The 20,573-nt window shown below is 34.2% G+C and overlaps 2 protein-coding genes across 8 annotated transcripts; one reads left to right on the top strand and one right to left on the bottom strand.

Moving 5' to 3' along the window:
- The first annotated feature begins 219 nt into the window (after window positions 1-219).
- On the top strand, window positions 220-1,124 carry LOC114168893 (endogenous alpha-amylase/subtilisin inhibitor-like). The gene has a single exon (XM_028053863.1). It carries the CDS (start codon window positions 346-348, stop codon window positions 955-957), a length of 612 nt encoding a protein of 203 aa, XP_027909664.1. The 5' UTR covers window positions 220-345; the 3' UTR covers window positions 958-1,124.
- A 12,987-nt stretch (window positions 1,125-14,111) lies between these two features.
- LOC114169777 (4'-phosphopantetheinyl transferase HetI-like) lies at window positions 14,112-20,573 on the bottom strand. Of its 7 annotated transcripts, XM_028055076.1 has the most exons (11): window positions 20,298-20,573; window positions 19,916-20,164; window positions 19,227-19,399; window positions 18,868-19,043; window positions 18,126-18,193; window positions 17,895-17,996; window positions 16,208-16,363; window positions 15,426-15,545; window positions 15,084-15,213; window positions 14,403-14,537; window positions 14,112-14,297 (listed from the first exon to the last, which is right to left on the bottom strand). In XM_028055076.1, exons 2-10 carry the CDS (start codon window positions 20,012-20,014, stop codon window positions 14,410-14,412), a joined length of 1,152 nt encoding a protein of 383 aa, XP_027910877.1. In that variant the 5' UTR covers window positions 20,015-20,164; window positions 20,298-20,573; the 3' UTR covers window positions 14,112-14,297; window positions 14,403-14,409. The 7 variants fall into 7 exon arrangements, with proteins under 7 accessions (XP_027910877.1, XP_027910876.1, XP_027910881.1 ...); XM_028055075.1 differs by having other exon boundaries at window positions 14,112-14,537; XM_028055080.1 differs by having other exon boundaries at window positions 14,112-14,537; window positions 19,227-19,380.

Here is a 20,573-nt window from a genome sequence, read left to right as displayed (position 1 = left end):
TGAAGTGTGTGGTAAAATAAATAAATAGTTTAGAGAAAAAACACAAATTTTAATCTAAAATTTATAAATTATTTTTTATATATCTTTAATCTTAGTCATCTTTAATAAGAATTTAGACTTTTTAAGTTATCACAATCAAAAACCCATACCATTTCCTACAAATAGCCTCCTCTTTAAATCGAAATGTAAGACTTTTAAGTCAACTTAAACATATCAACAACCCAACAACCCATGTGATGACATCCTACAAATACCTTCCTCTTACAACCCAAAAACCAGACATCGTGAACACATACACAAAATCGACACTTAGAAGAATTGTGAGAGAGACAAAAAGTTATAACCATGTCGATGAAGCTGTTTGGTTCCATAGTTCTTGCGGCGTGGTTCTTCATGGCCACGCCATCACGAGCCCAGTACGTGATCGACACAAATGGCGAACCCGTGGACAACGATGAACAGTACTACATCAAACCAGCCATAACGGACAACGGAGGGCGCTTCACCTTGATCAACAGAAACGATTCGTGCCCTTTGAACGTTGGTCTCGAAAACACCGACACGGGACTAGGTTACCCAGTGAAGTTCACGCACTTTGCGCTCAACGTTCAAGACGAGGACATTGGGGTGAACAGGGACTTGAAAGTGGAGTTCGTGGAAGTTTCATCGACGTGCGTGCAGACGACGGAATGGAGGGTGGCGGAGAACGACTCCGGGAGCGGCGGAAGGAGGCTCGTTATCAGTGGCAGAGATGAGAGTGCAGGACTGTACGGAAACTATTTCAGAATCGTGGAGACGGAAAGGGCAGGAATCTATAACTTCCGGTGGTGCCCTATGGAACTTTGCTCCACTTGTGGATTCGTTTGTGGCACTGGTGGCATTCTGCGTGAGAATGGAAAGATTTTGTTTGCTTTGGATGGTACTGCACTCCCAGTTGTGTTTCAGAAAAAAACATGATTGATTCGTTCGAAGCACGAAATTGAAGATTCTGTTGTTGTTGGTTGTTCATGTTGTTGCAGAATAAGTTTTTTTTTTTTATGGTAAATGAATAATACCTAATAATGTGCTTGTATTTTGTATTCTGTTCTTCATTTATATAATAAAGTTCGTTTTGTTATATGTTATCTTCATTATCTTGGTTATAAAATTGAAGATTTTGTTATAGTCTATGCTTTAAATAATAAGTGTGAGCTTGACCAAGTTAGCTTAGCTTAGGATTAGAAAAAAAAAATAATATGCAAACCATTAAATGTGAGCTTGAACATTTTCCAACATGTTTCCTTTCCTTGTAATGTAGTGCAATAATAATATACAAAGTAACAAATAAAGAGAGATTATTCATTATTTTTAGGAGAATGATATTTTGATTACTAAATTTTAATAACTTTCTCTTACAACATGAGGTGTCATCTTTTAAGTGGGTTTAAAATATTGAAATTGAAAAAATGAAAACAACTTAGAAGATGCCATCTAAAATTGTAAGAAAAAGTTGTCAAAATTTAATTGTCAAAAAATCATTTTCCTTATTTTTATCCTAGTTCATCTGATCATACAAACTACATCCATCTTTTAATCATGAGTTTCTTTAAATAAACGAATGTTATAAAAACATTCAAACCGTTAAATTTCTCAACCTCATACTTTGTAAAAGTTATGATCATTGATTTTTCATTTTCTACACTAACCGCACCGATTTGTAGTAATAGTTCAAACAAGCTTACTAAATTGTCTATTAACACAAACGAATAAGAAACCATAATGAAGAAATCACAGAAAAACTATACAGTTAACAAGAAAAAGTAAAGATAAGAACCGAAAATAAATTATTGTTTGCAAAAATGGTTGAAAATTCAAGTATGAGTTTAAGTCTCACATTGAGTAAAAATGATAAAGTTGAGTACCATATAAGGATGAAGGTCCATAAACTCATCACATTAAGATTTTGAATTAAGAGTGGTGTCAATCTTTTATGTATGAGTTAGACTCATGTCTCATTAGTGTTAATCTTCCGAGTGATCCTCTTTCGAAAGATATCCAACAAAAATTCAATATTTTTAAAGACCTAACATGATAAATCTTAATTTATGAAAAAAAATGATAAATCGTTATGGGAAAGAAAAAATTGATAAAACAAATTAGATAAGGTTGAATGTATGAAACGGGAGCATGTTGAAAAGTTGATGGTGAGTTTTTGTTTGCACTAATAGAAGCAAGATTGCATTCACCCTTCCTCCCATCAATAAGTGAAGATGGGTGTTGACATGGTCTAATGGCTTCTTCGGGGATCCTTTAGTAAATATAAACTTTGCAAAGAGGCGAGCTAGACTGCTGCATGCTCATGTTGCTCTCGTTCAAAGCTGCAAAAACAACCATCACATACAATAGCATGATCGACATATAAAGTATCATTACGAGAAAATCCTCAATTAAAAATCAATTTTAGAAACCAAAAATAATTAATCACAATAGTAGTCTATTTAGATATTAATTTACAAAATTAGATTTTATTGGTTACTAAAATAATCACTATTATAAATAAAAAATTATAATTGATTAATAATTAATTAGAGACCAATTAGAAACTAAATCATTTTGGTAGCTAAAACCTAGGTAGCTAATTTTTAATAACCAATTTTCTTTCATAGTCAAAATCATGATAGTTAGTTTTAAAGACTAATTTAGTAACCAAATAATTTTTAGTTTTATAAATTAGTATTTAAATTAGTTACTATAGTTACTAATCATTATTGGCCACTAAAATGAGTCATTGTTTAGAGGCTTTCTTGTAGTGTTAATTTTTAGTGACCAATTTCTTTTAGTATTCAAAGTCATGGCAGTTAAGTTTAAAGACCAATTTAGTGACCAATTATATTTTTTTATTCATAATAGTGATATTTTGTTAACTTTATTTGAAGTTTCAAATACATTTCATGATAACATTTAAATTGTTTACACTGTTTGACACATTTTCACTTAATTGTTAGCTGAAAAACGCATTTAAAATGTCAAATACATTTAATAAAATTTAGCTAAAAGAACTAAAATCCACATGTTTCTAAAGATAGGAACTAAATTGGTCAAAATTTTCAAAAAGAGACTATTTATAATTAATTTTTGGTTAAATCATTCCAGAAGTCCCCATTTTTGTAGCGAAATCTCCCCCAATTTTCATTTGACTCAATTGAGTCCCTATTTTTGAAAATTCATTGCAATCAGTTCCTTTCCGTTAGTTGCACAATAACTGTGTTAATTATGTGCCACGTGTCAGCATGTGATTTTTTGATTTTTTTTAATTTTTAATTTTTTTATAATTTTTTTTTAAAAAAATTAAAATTGTCACGTGTCAATCTGACATTGTGCCACAATGTGATGTGGCAGTGGCAGTGCCACGTGTCACTATTGGATGTGAAAAGTTTCAATGTTGTCCCTATATTTGTTATTTTGTCTCAAATTGATCCCAAATTTTTTAGAACTAAATCAATTTCATTCCTATATCAAATTTAATTTTTATATAAATTTTACAATGGTATTTTTATTATAATTGATATTTTTAACAAAATTAAATTTATTTAAATGTATATTTTGCATTGTACTTTATTTAAATATTGTTTCAAATATTTATATATCAATAATTTATAGACAAATGTTAGAATTTATATTTAAAATTTTATATTTGAATTTATAAAGTTTTTATTTTTAAAGCAACTCTAACATTTATCTATAAATTATAGATATATAAATATTTTAAAAAAATTAAACAAATATTAGGGCAAAATATACATTTAAATAAACTCAATTTTATTAAAACTATCAAATATAATAAAAATATCATTGTAAAATTTATATAAAAATTAAATTTGATACAGGGATGAAATTGATTCAATTTTAAAAATTTTGGGACCAAATTGAGACAAAATATCAAATACAAAGACGACATTGAGACTTTTCACATCCAATAGTGACACGTGTCACTGCCATTGCCACATCACATTGTCTCTGCCACGTGGCACAATGTCAGATTGACACGTGGTAATTTTAATTTTTCAAAAAAAAATATAAAAATAATTAAAAATTAAAAAAAATTAAAAAAAGTTTAAAAAAAATCAAAAAAATCACGTGCTGACACGTGACACATAATTAACACCGTTACTGTACAACTAACGGAAAAGAACTGATTGGAACGAATTTTCACAAATAGGGACTCAATTGAGTCAAATGAAAATGAGAAAACCTACTTGAGATTTCGCTACAAAAATGAAGACTTCTGGAATGATTTAACCTTAATTTTTACTGAAAATTAAAAAATAAAAAATATATTTAATCTTTTCTGTTCCGAATGATACATAAGGGTCTATGCATGGAATGTGGTCGGTCACCACACCATTAGTGGCATCATCAGGCACCAAAGTCTTAGAAGGCAAAGACAAAAGTTACGTAATTGAGAAAAACGTGTGAACAAATGTTGCATTAGGTCACAGAGAAAGAGATCAAATAGGATTTAATGCTTTATAATATTAATTTTGAAGGACTTTTTTACATACTCTATATCTCACCACACCCATTTTTCACCATACAATATTTAATGCTTATATTTTTTTAAAAGAAATATCTTAATGTTTTATGCATTATGCGCCCATTAGAGAAATATGGTTTGCATTACTAATTACTAGGATGTAATAAGTAATGGTGTAGATTTCAGTAATTAATAATAGAATGGTTCAAACCCAAAAAAGATGTGTTTCAATATTTTAGTTAATAGTTAGAATGTGTTTCAATATTTTTCATTCAAAGAAAAAATCAGCCAGTGGAATTCTTCAAAAATATTAATACATTCCAGTTGTAAAAGTTTCATAATTACAGATAATTTTGGTAAAATTACTAACGTAATATTTATATTTTATACTAATTTTTTTTCATAAACTTAATTTCTAACTTACTTGGAAAAATAAGATTGGGGGGAGTAATTTCGAATTTAAAAGTTATTTTTTAAAAAGCCCGTGCATTGCAAGGCACGGGTACAATACTTGTTTGGTCACATAGAGAAATAGAGAAAGAGATTAAATGAAAGTGAATAAATAATTCTAAGAATTTTTATTAGTGTATAAATAATAAATGTGAAAGTGAATAAATATAGAAACTATTTTACTCCTAATGTTAAATACCTACGACATTTTGCGTTTGTGTGTAGGAGTAGGATAAGAAAGAAGAGATAAAAAAGAAAAAAAGAAAGGAAAAAGGAAAAAGAAGCTAGATGTAATGCAATTGATTGAAAAGATGCTAAGAAAATGAGATACACCATAAATTACAAGTTCAAGTACATGCAGTGTTAATGCATTAATTCCCTCCTCTTATTATCTTTTCTTTTTCATGAAATATAAGAAAATCCAAAAAATACAAAAATTTACGGAAATTGGCTTGATCTAACTGTGACATCAGTGTACTTGCTTCTATTATGTTTACGAAAATGATACTTTAACAAAACAAAAACTTAACAAAGTTGACAATTGATGTGGCATCCTTTTTGGTTAAATTTTTCAATTTTGAATTAATAGACGTGGAGGGAGAGAGGAGTGAGGTTTTCTAATTTGAAGAATAGTGCAAAGGCATCTGCATCTTCCACAGCCTCCATCGTAGAAAGTGGTGGCTTCGACCATGGTTTTCGTTTGTTGTGTATCTTCTTTTTCTCTAAGGCGTCTTGACTCTGTTTTATTTAGGTCATGAGTGTGTTTTGGGCGTTTTCTGAGGGATGTTAGTTTATAATTATTGATCCTGAATTTGTGTGTTAAAATATGGAGCGTCGTTGAATTGTTTACCATGCTCCAACTCAAATCCAGTTTGGATTGTCGTTTAATTAGTCCAAAAAACTTAATATTGTTAAATTAAAAGAATTATATTTATTCATTTTTAAAAATTTATGAATTAAAATGTAAGAGATGAATCTCAATTTTATATCCAAAATTAGAGACTTAAACATATTTAACCTATTTATAAAAGAACCTTTTACTTTTTATAAAAGAGAGTTTTGGATTGCTTGTTTTAGGAATCTTCTAGAACAATTTTTCTGAAATTTCCAGCACATGATTTCTGAATCAGGATTTCTAAAACAAAAGTTTCAAAATAAGATTATTTTTTTTTAACAAGATTTTTAGAATGCATGAAATGCATTTTGAAACAAATCATCTAGAACATAATTTATATACCTAGTACCTTCTAGAATAGAACCAGTTTTCCAAAAACACATGAAATGCGCTTCAAAACAAGCTTTCCAAACTCTCTATTTTTCTTCCTTTGAAATGGTGGAGAAAAAATAAATGCGGCAATGTCCACAAAAATAACGACTTACACTAGTGTATTTGTAAATAAAATGTCTTTTATGTCTATGGTTACACTTATACCCATCATTGAAATTCAAACTAACTAAATATAACGACGGTTCAATTGTAAAACCGTTGTTAGTATGCCGAATACATGCTTTATAATGATGGCCATTACGAAACTTGTCTTGGAAAGATTATTTCATTTTACCAAGTGACAACGGTTTTTCACTTTGTGCCCAAGTTTTAACTGTGTGGTTCTCTTCTTCCCTGTAGCTTGTCGCCACCGCTAAACCCTGCCACAGCACATTCATGTTTTTACTCCTGGTACAGCACGTCCTTGTCTCTTCTCCTTCGCTCTCATTCGTGTTTTTGTTCCTGCCACTGTTAGGAACAAGGCAATAAAGGAAAGAATAAAGGAGAGAAAAATAGACACAGAGAATTTAACGTGGTTCGGCTACAATGTGTATGCCTACGTCCACGACTACACTAGGAAGTATTTGTATTTTGGTGTATCTTAAAGCTTTACATAGAGTCTCTTATATAGTAAAATAGAGAACCACAACTCACTATTCTAAGCGATGTGGGACTAAATCAAGCACCATAATTCTAACAATTCTCCCACTTGGGGTTTGATTTACATTACCACCTAGTGTAGTGCCTTCATCATCAATCTTCTCGAAGGCCAGTTGAGGCAATGCAAAGCCTCAACTTAGTTGTTGTGACAGTCTTGGTTAACATATCAGCTGGATTCTCTGCACCTGGAATCTTCAACAAAATCAAATATCCATCATTTATCAAGTTTCTGATAAAATGATACTTCAATTCAATGTGTTTGCATCTGGAGTGAAGAATTGGATTTTTAGCAAGACAAATGGCACTTTGACTGTCACTGAACAATGAAGGTTCATCTTGCCCTTTTCCTAATTCTTTTAGAAGATTCTTCAACCATATCATCTCTTTTGCTGTTTCTGAGATAGCTATATATTCAGCTTCAGTGGTTGAAAGGGAGACTCTTCCTTGAAGTTTGGACTTCCAACTGATAGCTGTGCCACCCAACGTAAAAATATAACCTGTTGTGCTCTTTCTACCATCCAAATCACCTCCCAAATCTGCATCAGAAAACCCCTGTAAAGTGAGATTACTTCTTTTAAAGGACAAATGCATCTTTGAAGTGCCCTTCAAATATCTCAATATCCACTTCACTCCTTCCCAATGCTCCTTTCCGGGATTGGATAGAAACCTGCTCACAACTCCCACTGCATGTGCTATATCAGGTCTGGTGCAAACCATAGCATACATCAAGCTCCCTACTGCAGATGCATATGGCACTTTAGACATGTGATTTTCTTCTTCCTCTGTCTGAGAAGATTGCCTTTTTGAGAACTTTAAGTGAGTTCCCAAAGGTGTATTCCTGGTTTTAGCATTTCCAACATTGAACCTGCTAAGCAATTTTTCAATATATTTTTCCTGAGATAAATTTAGAATACCTTTAGATCTATCCCTGGAAATTCTCATACCAAGAATTTGCTTGGCTGGACCAAGATCCTTCATTTCAAAATTTTCTGACAATTGTTTCTTCAACCTGTCAATTTCTGCCATATTAGCACCAGCAATCAACATGTCATCAACATACAAGGCAAGAATGATATAACTATCAATATATTTCTTCACATAACAACAATGATCTTCTTCACATCTGTGAAATCCTGAGTTTCTCATAAACTCATTAAACTTCTTATACCATTGTCGCGGTGCTTGTTTCAACCCATACAAACTTTTATGAAGCTTGCATACAAGATTCTCTTTGCCTTGTACTTCAAAACCTTTTGGTTGTGCCATAAAGATTTCTTCCTCAAGATCTCCATGTAGGAATGCAGTTTTCACATCTAACTGCTCCAGATGAAGATTTTCTGCAGCTACTATACTCAAGATAACTCTGATGGTAGTCATCTTGACAACAGGAGAGAAAATTTATGTGAAGTCAATTCCTTGTCTCTGTTGGAACCCTTTCACTACGAGTCTGGCCTTATATCGTTTGCTGCCATCTGGTTCTTCTTTTAACCGATAGACCCACCTGTTTTGCAAAACCTTCTTTCCTTCTGGAAGCTTGGTTAGAGACCATGTCTTATTCTTCTGAAGAGACTTTATCTCATCTTCCATTGCTAGCTCCCACTTAATAGATTCACCTCCCTGCATAGCCTCAGCAAAATGCTCTGGCTCACCAGCATCAGTCAACAACAAGTAATGCAATGAAGGGGAGTACCTTTGTGGTGCTACAATGGTTCTGCTAGACCTTCTAGTCGGTAATTCAGGAGTTACTGACTCTACTATCTGTTCAGGTTCTGACCCAAACTCTGACTCGGGCTCTGACTCAGGCTCTACATCTGTATTCTGCCTTCTGTTGGCTACATCATTTTCTGAAACTTCTTCTAATGATACCTGCTCTGGCTTTTTATTTGCATTTGCAAATTCTGCAGTCCTGTCCTTATAGAACATGTTTTCATTAAAAGTAACATTTCTACTTCTGATAATTTTCTTGTTTTGGTCATCCCAAAACCTGTAGCCATACATGTCAGATCCATAGCCAATGAAATAGCATCGCTTTGCCTTAGGGTCCAATTTATCTCTACTATTAGAGTTCAACAAAATATATGAAGCACAACCAAAAACTTTCAGATGTGAAAGGTTTACCTCATTTCCAGACCATACTTCTTCAGGTAACTGATAGCCTAAAGGAACTGATGGTCCTCTGTTTATGAGATAGGCTGCTGTGCTTATTGCATCTGCCCAAAATACCTTGGGTAATCCTGACTGGATTCTCATACATCTTGCTCTCTCATTCAAGGTTCTGTTCATTCTTTCTGCCACACCGTTTTGTTCTGGTGTTCCTGGAATCGTCTTGATCATTCTGATCCCATTCTCTGAACAAAACTCCTTGAATTGATCACTGTCATATTCTCCACCATTATCAGACTTCAAACATTTAATCTTTAAACTTGTTTGAGTCTCAACCTCCTGTTTCCACCTTTTAAACACAGAAAACACATCAGATTTATTTTTAAGAAAATAAACCCATACCTTTCTTGTAGAGTCATCAATGAAGGTTACGTAATACTGTGAACCTCCAAGAGATTTCACTGGAGCTGGCCCCCAAACATCTGTATGCACTAGTGCTAGTCTTTCAACTTTAGACGACTTACTTGTTTTGGAGAAGCTAACCTTTTTCTGCTTTCCAAAGATACAATGTTCGCAAGGTCCAACGTCAACATGCTTCAAGTTAGGTATTTTACCTTTTGAGACCATGAGCTTCATTCCTTTCTCACTCATATGCCCAAGTCTCTGATGCCACAAAGAGGAACTGTTGCCAACTTCTGCAACTGATATCATATCCTCATCTGCAATCATGTAAAGAGATCCTTGCTTCTTCCCACGAGCAACAACAAGATTACCTTTCATTACTTTCCAGTGTCCATCTCCAAAGGTGGTGTAATGCCCCTCATCATCCAACTGCCCTATAGATATTAAGTTTCTCTTTAAGGCTGGAATATGTCTGACATTCTTCAAAGTCCACACACTTCCATTAGAGGTTCTGATATTGATATCACCTCTTCCTATAATATCAAGAGATTTCCCATCTGCAAGGTAGACCTTCCCAAACTTTCCTAGAACATAGTTAGATAATAGTTCTAAAGAAGGTGTAGTATGAAATGACGCACCTGAGTCCATAATCCATGAATCAATAGAACAATCTAGACTACATAATAGTGCATCTTCAATTTCATCAGTTGCTGCATTTGCTGATTGATCACTATCTTGCCTCTTGTTGTTGTTGTTCTTCCTTGGAGCCCTACATTGATTTGTAAAGTGACCCCTTTTCTGACAATTCCAACAAGTGATATCATTCCGGAATTTTGGTTTTGATTTCTCTCTAGACTTTGATCTGCATCGGCCTTGATTACGACCTTTCTGGCTACTTCTTCCTCTAGTTTCAGTACTCAATGCTGAACCGGAACTAGAACTGGAAGATTCCCCTGAACTTTTCCTGCGAACATCTTCGCTTAAGATCAAGTCACGGATGTTATCAAGCTTCAACTTACTATTACTTGCAGAATTACTAACTGCAGTAACAGTTGCACTCCAACTTTCCGGAAGAGATGATAATAAAATTAATGCTTTCACCTCATCATCAAATGTTATCTGCACTGATGTCAACTGCGCAATAATTGTATTGAATTCACTAATATGATTAGTAATCGAGTTACCTTCACCCATTTTTAGGTTGACTAGTCTGCGAATCAAATACACTTTATTGGCTGCAGATGGCTTCTCATACATATTTGACAATGCCTTCATCAAATCTACGGTTGTGTTCTCGTTCATGATGTTGAACGCAACATTCTTGGCTAATGTCAATCGGATCACACCGAGTGTCTGCCGATCTAACAAATCCCATTCCGCCTGCTCCATGTCAGTTGGCTTCTGCCCTGTTAAGGGTAGATACAACTTCTTCTGATACAGGTAGTCCTCTATCTGCATCTTCCAGAACCCGAAGTCACTGCCATCAAACTTCTCAATCCTCACCTTCCCTTCTTCCAATGCCATTGCTCTTGCTGCTTTGACGAAAGCTCCTGCTGCTTTTGACCAAAGCTCCTGCTGCGGCTTTTGACCAAAGCTCCTGCTGCGGCTTTTGACCAAAGCTCCTGCTGCCTTTGACCAAAGCTCCTGCTGCCTTTGACCAAAGCTTCTGCTGCCTTTGACCAAAGCTCCCACTACTTCTCTAAACTGAGATCCCCAAGAAGAAAAAAATAGAAACCAAATCTTTTCTGATGTGGAAGATCAGACAATGCTGCAACCACAGAGCATACTAAGAAAAATGGCTCTTGATACCAATTGTTAGGAACAAGGCAATAAAGGAAAGAATAAAGGAGAGAAAAATAGACACAGAGAATTTAACGTGGTTCGGCTACAATGTGTATGCCTACGTCCACGACTACACTAGGAAGTATTTGTATTTTGGTGTATCTTAAAGCTTTACATAGAGTCTCTTATATAGTAAAATAGAGAACCACAACTCACTATTCTAAGCGATGTGGGACTAAATCAAGCACCATAATTCTAACAGCCACTGCTTTCGTTGCAGCTCGTGCCTTCTCCACTCTCCTTTGTTGCTGCATTGTGGCCTCCCTTGCCGTTCAAGACGTTCATTGTGGCCTCCTCCACATTTCGCGACGTCCATTTTGCCTCCCCACCATTCTCGAGTTGCCTCTATCTTCGTTTGCGTCTTTCTTCATCCTTCTTCGGCCACATTTGTGACCTTCATGTTTTTGCCCAACTATGATTTTCTCCCTCTCACCTGCCACACTCATCTCCATCCTCAAAGTTTGTATTAATCCTAAAAAAAAATATTTATTAAAGTATTTTAATTATTGAAAGTGGCATGTGTGAGCATGAGATGGAATATGTGCCCTGCCATTAGCTTAAGTTTTTTGGGACCGCTTCCATTACATTTTTGTGAAGTTTTAGTGAAATTGTGTTCCTACTTGAAAAAATTGAGAAACTTTTAATTTAATTAGTTTTGGAATTAAAGAGTATGAATTATTGTTTGAAATATTTTTTAAATGTGTTGGGATTGAGTCCGAAGGTGTCCGACCTTCGACAAACATATAGCGAAATGCAAATTGCTACAGAGATGTTGTCAAATTTTTGTAAAATATAATGAGTGCTAAAGTGAGATTTGCATACATTGAAAAAAAAAAGTAGTTTCAATCACGTAAATGTAAAACATAGATATTGATTTGAGTTGGATTAATTTACCACGTATAAATGATGATTACAAGAGAGGGGTTGAAGAGTTTTTACAGTTCGCTCAACACAATGTTGGTAGTGTAGAAGACAAAGTAAGGATGGGGTGCCCTTGTGTGAATTATTTGAAACTAACTTCATAAGATTATCAATAGTGTTAAGGTTGATAAATTTGAAGGTATTAAATAGGTGAACTGATAAAAGCTTGACATAATTGCTTCAATTGTTGAAAGAAATTCTTGCTAAAAGTAATACACTACCTGATCGAATGTATGAAGCAAAAAATATACTTTGTCTTATGTTTATGGAATATGAAAAGATTCATGCATGACCTAATGATTGTATTTTATATAGAAAAGAGTTTGTAGACTTAAGAAATTGTCTCAAGTGTGGATTGTCACATTTTAAGGTCAAAAATGGTGATGAAGACACAAAGCACAATTTGGTATATACCAATAATTTTTGAGTTTTCAATGCTTTGCTCAAATTTTATTTCTGAGTTTTCAATGCTTTGCTCGTGATATCTTCCTGATTGACTTGATTATCTTTACCGTCAATTTCAAAGTTTAGATTTCATTGATCAATCTTCAATTGATTTTAATCACCTTGTGATTGAATATAATTCTTTCGTGCCAATATGACCCTGACTTGTTTGATCAATATGATACTCGTTAAGTCTTTCATGCCAATATGAACCTGACTTGTTTGATCAATATAATACTCGTTAAGTCCTTTTACTCTTGACTCATCTGTTTATCCTTCCACACTATGTTTTGAATTTTTATTTTCAAAGTTTTATTTAAGGTAGCGTGTATGTAAAATGTATTGAAAAGTCTATAAAACAAAGTAATAATAAATTATTGAATAACATGCAATTGTGATTCTAAGATTTAAGTCCGGCATGTGACATTTATTTTGTTAATATGGACTCCTTATTTTTCTATATTATTTCCTCATTTAAAATTTTGCCAAAAAATAATGATAACGGATAGACTTTTAGTAATTACAATGTCTCTTCTAGTTAAAGATTTCGTCATGCCATAGTTAATGTTTGAAGTTATGAAATGAATTGAATTAAATAATTTTAGGAAAATAATATTGAATTGGATTAATTGTTTATAGATCGAATTACTAATCTAATTATTTACACTGGACTCTTATAAGATATTTTTTAGAACTTTGGAAATCTCCTTTAACTTTCTCATAATCTTTACTCATTAACATGTTGAACACTTACATCTTATAAAAATCTAAGAGTTCTTTATAACAAAGTGAGTTAAAGTTTGAAGCTTAAACCTAATGCCATGCAAGAAAAACAAAGTGCAACATATGAAAGGAATAAAACTTCAATTCTAACGGAAGCCTCATGTAACCTTAAACGTCCATATTGAACTTAAATACTAAAATGAACCAAGTTCAGTTTACGTTCAACTAGTACAAACAAAACTTTCAAACGACTTGTCAAGTTCTTAACACAAGTTCAAAACCTCGATATGGTTTAACGTTTGAATACTTTTGTATTTATTATTAGAGAATTCATGTTCATATTACTACAACTTTTTTGAGTGAACTGGTAATGTATATAAGATATACTTAAAACAAAGAAAAAAAAATCAAAGGTTCATAAAAGTAGCAAATATATCATACTTATTTGGCAAAACGAGTTGATATTTTCAACTTGTTAATTTGTTCTAACCTCCTCCAGTGTAAAACCTCTCATTCTCCATTTCATTCCATCCCTCTCTGTCCAAAACAAAAAGTTTTCTCTTTGTTTTATCTTTAATTTCTTTTCTCCGATGCTCATTTCTTTTAAAATTTAATCACATCTTACCAGCTAAAGATCCTCTATCTTTTCCTTTTGAATTTGTCACTAAAGTTAGTTGAGCAAAGTGATTCTTATTATCAAGAAAAACAAAGTAATTAATCAATAAACTTTAGTTGATATTATGAAAAAACAAATTTGTGAGCTTTTTCACAGTATCAGGAAAATTATAAAAATACCAGGCACTATGGGAAGTCATTTCAAAACATTTTAATATACTAATAAACAAAATTTTCACACAACTATAAATTTTACACGGATTGCAACGTTGTTGATTAGATCAACATACCTAAAGAGACCAAGAAATCAATGACTCCAATATCTTCCCCGTTACAGTGCACTTCGCAGATCGTATCCTGGGCAACAACAATGGGAGCATAAAAATAAATTGTAAGCACTTATTCCAAAATGCTGAAGGAAGGCAGAATGTAAAGCTACGGCCAAAACTTCCATTTCCTTACGAAATCACTAATGACACACTGACAGTCTAGCCAAGCCACCAATCACTACGGCACTGTCAATGGCAGAAATACAGTCATCCTCAACATATGGGATTGTTTTCCTTAGGGTAAGATTTATTGGGATGCTCGCATTGCCTGCAAACCACAAACATGAGGGTGTACCAATTATTCACACCAAATGATGGTAGCCTATGATGCAGCGATATGATACATGAATCAGATATGACATGTATCAGATATGCTGATATGTTTATTTTAAAAATAATGATATGATATGTGATATATATATATATATATATATATATATATATATTGAAAAATGTACAAAAAATCTAAAAAATATATAAATATATGATTGTTATTGTGTGAATCCAAATTAAAATCATATGTATTAAACGTTGTAAAAAAAATATAAAATTATTATCATCATATAAGTATTACTACTTTATAAATTAGATATTTCATTGATAAGTATCGGTAAATTATTCTATAGTATCAGATACGGATACATGACTCAAATTGAAGTATTGATGCATCATACATAGTAGCGAAAATATGCCATGATAGCCACAAATATGAAAGTGGCTGTATAATATGCAGGCATTCATATTAGTAATGCTGTGTTACTAGCAATAATGCATGTATGTAGTATTCTCCTTATAGCATAAGACTTATTATTACCTGCATCGATGCTGTCCTGTTCTATACAAATGGCAGCATAATGAGAACCAGCTAACTCCAGAAGTCCAAACTGCCAATTGCTAGACGGATTCTTCTGGTCATCAGAAGACTCAACAGTAATATCATGTACCTATCAGCAGAGTAAAATCCCAATGGTAGAAAAAAGCCAACAAAACACCTTCCAAAATTTAATATGCTAATACTAAAGGAGAGCTTCATGCACATGCACATACTACAGCAGTTGACTCCAGAGGAGAAATCAATATATCATCAAATAATATCACTACATGAGAGCAATGTATATCTCAAAGTTGAAACAAACTTTTCAAGAGCGAGGCATACCTTAGAAATCATATGAGGTGGAGCATGGATGTTTCCTTTCACATGGTCTCCTAATCGTAAAGTGAAAGTCTTAAATGGTGAAGCTGAGAAGCCCTTCCCTAGTGCTTTTACATATGCCTCCTGTAAATGGGAAATGTCTTTGTGAGTGACAGCTGCAGAACACAGATTGAATTCCAACTTACAGCATGTTATGCTGACTAACTATATTATGCTTATAATTAATAATTGTTTCAACATATAAGTTTCAAAGGAAATTGGTGCATATACCTCTACATTTGAGTTCTAGTTGAATACTTTGCATGAAAAAGGCACTAGGAAACAAATCACGATTGAAAAAAGACATTTTTGGTATCGTCCATGAGAGATAGCTGTAGAAATATTTTAAATGGAGCTAACAAAAACGGAACAAATCATATAGAAATACATTATATTAACTTGCATCTTTAGCCAGCAATAAGTTTAAATAAAAATTTTATGGTTTTAACCTCCCTAACATCAATTAATGCAAGAATACGCCTCCAAATAGTACCAGTTTCACAATAATATGGAAATATATTACCAATATCTTCAGAGCTAATGTAAGGTAAACCACACCAATGCCCCATTACAGTTTAAAAAATAATAATTCTCATAAAATGATATTGATATGATGCCAAACAAAAAATGGAAGTCAATTTTTTCAATATTATATCTCCAACTTCAAACAGTCACATTTCTTTCTAACAAGACTCTATTCAATAGGAAACCTAACAGCATTAGTGACATTCAATACAGTTACTAACCTTTAGAGTCCACAATTTAATGAACTCTTGAAGCCGGAGTTCAGGGTCCACAATGTGACTCAACATATCTATTTCACAAGGAGAAAAGAATCGTCGTGCAAAGGCTAATGTATCATTTTTTAACCTCCTTTGCTTCGCTTCCACATCAATACCAATCTACAATGAGAATGACAAGTTAAACAAATTCAAAGACAACAGTCTTCAGAAAAAGTGAGAATATGATAGAAAATGTCATTAAACCAGAAGAGAATACAATGTGACTGTGATGGGCCTCAACAAAATGGGCTTCCATTGAAACAATACTATCGGAAGACAAAACCAGATAGGTAAGAGAGATGTGGAAATCAACTCAAGGGAGGGAGGATAAGAGGAATTGGAAGGTGAGGAGGGAGGAAAGGAATCAATTGGGATATTTTGAGGATGGCTGTTACCATAGAGCATGCTTTAGTTCCCTGGTTTTGACCTTATTGTTTGGCATTTCCGTTTCTTTTGAGCCTTGTAACCACGGGTTGATCCTTGAAGGTTACTTGAATTCAATAAAAGAATAGTTCCTTTCTATAAGTAGTATGAGAGGTCCTAATCCTGGGAACATCTGATGGTAGCTACATGAATGCAGAATTGTTTAAAAAGTGTTGAACAGATGCTTGAAGGAGTTCACACTTCCATTTAGGAAGAGTTCCACCAGCAGATGGAAGAGATGATGCGAATGACAGAGCAGTTTGACGCTGCTGTTAGGGTGGAGAGGGAAGGTGAGAACAATGGCAACGGGAAAGACTGGAGAGAATATATATCAATTGCCTGAAACAAGTAAAAGTGCCATACTTTGAAGGAGACAATTCGCATGGTTGGGTCACAGGGTGGAGCAATATTTCATGATAAACTGCATTCCAAAGGCAGAGAAGATGGATACAACAATGGTGCATTTAGAAGGAAGGACATTGAACTGGTACCATTGTGGGAACCTCAAGTATTGATGGTGACGTGACAATCACTTTTTGGTCGACTTTAGACGGAATCTTTGGAGAATCCATACAAAATGTTTGATGGGATTAAAGTAAAGAGGCTAGTAAAGAGGCTCAGTCATCAAGTATTAAGAGAAGTTTGAACTACTCCTTGCTTCGCTGCATTTCGCAAATGAAAAATTCATGATCAAAGCTTTTCGAAATGGATTAAAAGAAGAAATCAAAGCAGAAGTGAGGATAAATGTTTCAGGCAACTTGCACATAGTAATGGAGATGACACAAAAGTTAGAGGAGAATATTGGGTGACTAGGATGGACTCTCAGGTATAGGAGTTGGATCCAGTGCCAATAAAAACCCCATCGGCTGGTAAGGGGGGTTTGGGCCCAAGAACTGACAAGGACCAATGTTTATGCAGGATCCTAACAAACTGCATACATGGCAAGAGGAGATAGAAGATAGGGATGTGGAAACCAGCTTGAGAGAGGGAAAATGGAGGGTGAGGAAGACAGATAGGATTCATTTGGGATATTTTGGGGGCGGATGTTGCCACAGAGCAGGTTCTAATTCTCTGGTTTTGATCATATTTTTTTACATTTTGCATTTTTGCTCAGACTTGTGACATGGGTTATCGTTAAAGCTTTACTTTAATTCAATAAGAGAATAGTTCTAGCAGACACTCATTTACAAATAAATTACTGCTGTGAAATAGAATACTGAATACATACAGCGGAACCCACAGTTACTCCACAAGCTATCAAAGACGAAGTATGTGAGATATTAAAACGCAGTGGTGGGAGGCTCCAATCATCAGCATATTGCCAGTCCAACTATTCAAATAAGCTACCATAAACCGTTAATATTTACACAAAAAGCTCAATGAAGAAGGCATATATATCAACTATGGAAAAAGAAACTGCAAAACATAAAGTTAGTAAGTTAATAGCTTAAAAACACACCTCAGGCTTGCCATAATTGTTCTTCCTAAACTTTAAAGATTTTGGATCTATTTGACAATTCGTCTGATCTAGCAGTAAACAATACTGTTTAGATTTTCGCCATGATGTAATAATATCGAAACCAAATGAAGCAAAACTGTAACAATATACTAATAATAATTACAGATGTGACCATGACAGATAGTTTCATATAAATTGAGGACCATGAAACAAGGAGTCCAAATTTTCTACTGGGTTTTTTGGTGTTGTCATCTGCTGAGGATTAAAACATCAAATACTTTTTAACATATTTTAAAACATCAAAATCAGTGTCCATCAGTATATTTTGAAGGCATAGTAGAAGAACAACCAGAAAAATCCAATAGAGAATCCAAATTCTGAAACAAGCAGATACTAAGTGCAAACAAATCAAATTATCTTAAAATAGTAATTAAACAAAGGTTAGGAGTAAAATAGTTGATTCTCAATTTCTTTTGGAGTATACAATAGTTCATTCTGGACCAAGCAGGAAACCAGCCAAAGTAAGTGATCCACAAAATTGCCACTTGATATGTTGGCTTACACCAGGATATAAAACCACTATTTTAATCCAATTAACTCTAAATGGTGACTGAAAATATATATGACTTGCATAAATCGCAATATCAAGCATGGTGACTGGTATACAATTAGAACAGTGTTATACAAATGGAAAAGGAAGAAGAAAAACTAAGATGCGTGACACCAAAATAATATAACTCACATCTTGCTAATGTAGTGCGAACTAATGCTCGGGCCAGGAGAGCTCTTTTCTTTATCTGTTCCCCGCGCATGCTAAATATATTTTCTTTCTCGCAAGGCGATAGAATTTCTAAGTATTGGTTCAATAGGTTTGTGCTCTGAACCTCATGAGGTAAAACATACCAAAAATGAACTTCCCTACATTAACATAAAAATAGTTGGCACCTAATACATTAAATAACATAAGCAACATAAGGCTTCACTAGAAACATAAATGTAATCCACAACACTGACATCATCTTTAATTAAATCTAAAAAACATAATTGTGATGGTACATATATAAACAAGGAATTAAATAAAAATACTCAATTGTTTTATACCTTTGTGCAGGGAGTTGCACAGGGAGCAAAGATGATGAAGCAGTCGTGAGATTCCTTCCCAAGCAATGTATATTCATCATCAGCTGTGCTTTGTCTCGCAATGAATTCATGCACACAAACAGAGGACCAAGAGTGTCTACTATTGTATTGTCTTCTAAATCAATTTTTTGCAACTGTATCAGACATAAACAAGACAAATATAGCTTACATCTAGGGGTGTCAAAACGGGCTAGCCCGACCCGTTTTGACCCGGCCTGTTTTTTGGCCCGCTTTAAATGGGCTGGCCGGGCTGGCCCAACATGATGAAACGGGTTGCATTTCTGGACCTGGCCCGCCAGCTTTTTCTCAAATGTTTAATTTATGGCCCAAAATCAGATTTTAATTTTTTTCATTTCAAATTTAGTTGTCCCAATGTTATATTACCAAAAGAAATTCTCCTTCAATGAAAAATACAACAACAATTATCTATTAAACAAGAAAATTATCACAACACAAATAACCCTGCAATATATAATAACATAACTGATTCAGTTCAGGCAGGTTCAGAAGACGAGCAGCAGAGTTTTATTTTATACGAAGAGCACATATAATGGGTCATAAAAAGCTATTGACATGGACTATATGCAAGATCTATACATTACATTCTACAAGAATAAAAGCTTTCCCTTCTATCAGATTAGGTTCCCTACCTTTCTAAATGCCCTCCTTCCAAGTTCAACGGACATCATCAATATGATTGTTGCTTTAAACCCCTGAATGTCTAGCAATGGAACAACCAAAAATTTCATTTACATTACTCAGTATTAATACAATAGAAAAAATATTCTTGGATGAGAGGGAGAGAAAAAAGTGCAATGGCCGAGGATAGCATATCCTCCAAAGCTACGAAATTGAAATTGGGGGAAAATTTAAGGATGAACAGCGATTAACGGCAGCAGCTACAGCAATTACGATTCACAGATTGGGTCGTGGTGGTCGGAAATCACAAAATCAGAAATTGAGGGTTACGAAAATCAGGAATTTAGGTTACAAATCGGGAGAAAGGAACCAGAACGCAAATTACGAACAAACCTGTCTTCGCGGTGGTCGTGGCGGTCGGAATCGTTCGCCAATCGCAGTCCGATGGTGGCTCTGCGTTCTCCGTGCACTGCGCTGTTTTCTCGCTGCTGCCAGCGACGTGGTGGATGTCACGGTGGAGGAGAAGCGGGTATGGCCAGCAGCGATTCGGGTGGAGGAGAAGCGAGTATGTGTGTGGCGCAGAGAAGAGAGCGGAGAAGAAGAGTTGCAGTCTCGCAGTCGCAGAGTGTGTGAGGTATAGTGTGTGAGAGAGGAATACTAAAAAAATTG

The sequence above is a fragment of the Vigna unguiculata genome, chromosome 11, assembly GCF_004118075.2.
Source record: "Vigna unguiculata cultivar IT97K-499-35 chromosome 11, ASM411807v1, whole genome shotgun sequence".
Classification (NCBI taxonomy): domain Eukaryota; kingdom Viridiplantae; phylum Streptophyta; class Magnoliopsida; order Fabales; family Fabaceae; genus Vigna; species Vigna unguiculata.
Note: the sequence above shows the minus strand (reverse complement) of the source record. Positions and strands in the feature narration are given on the sequence as shown.

Coding starts and splice junctions, on each gene's coding strand:
- LOC114169777 (XM_028055075.1), bottom strand. CDS start 20,014: ATGAAATTTTTGGTTGTTCCATTGCTAGACATTCAGGGGTTTAAAGCA. Junction 19,044..19,226: donor GTGCAACTCCCTGCACAAAG/GTATAAAACAAT, acceptor ATGTTAATGTAG/GGAAGTTCATTTTTGGTATG. Junction 14,538..15,083: donor ACAGGACAGCATCGATGCAG/GTAATAATAAGT, acceptor TGTGGTTTGCAG/GCAATGCGAGCATCCCAATA.
- LOC114168893 (XM_028053863.1), top strand. CDS start 346: ATGTCGATGAAGCTGTTTGGTTCCATAGTTCTTGCGGCGTGGTTCTTC.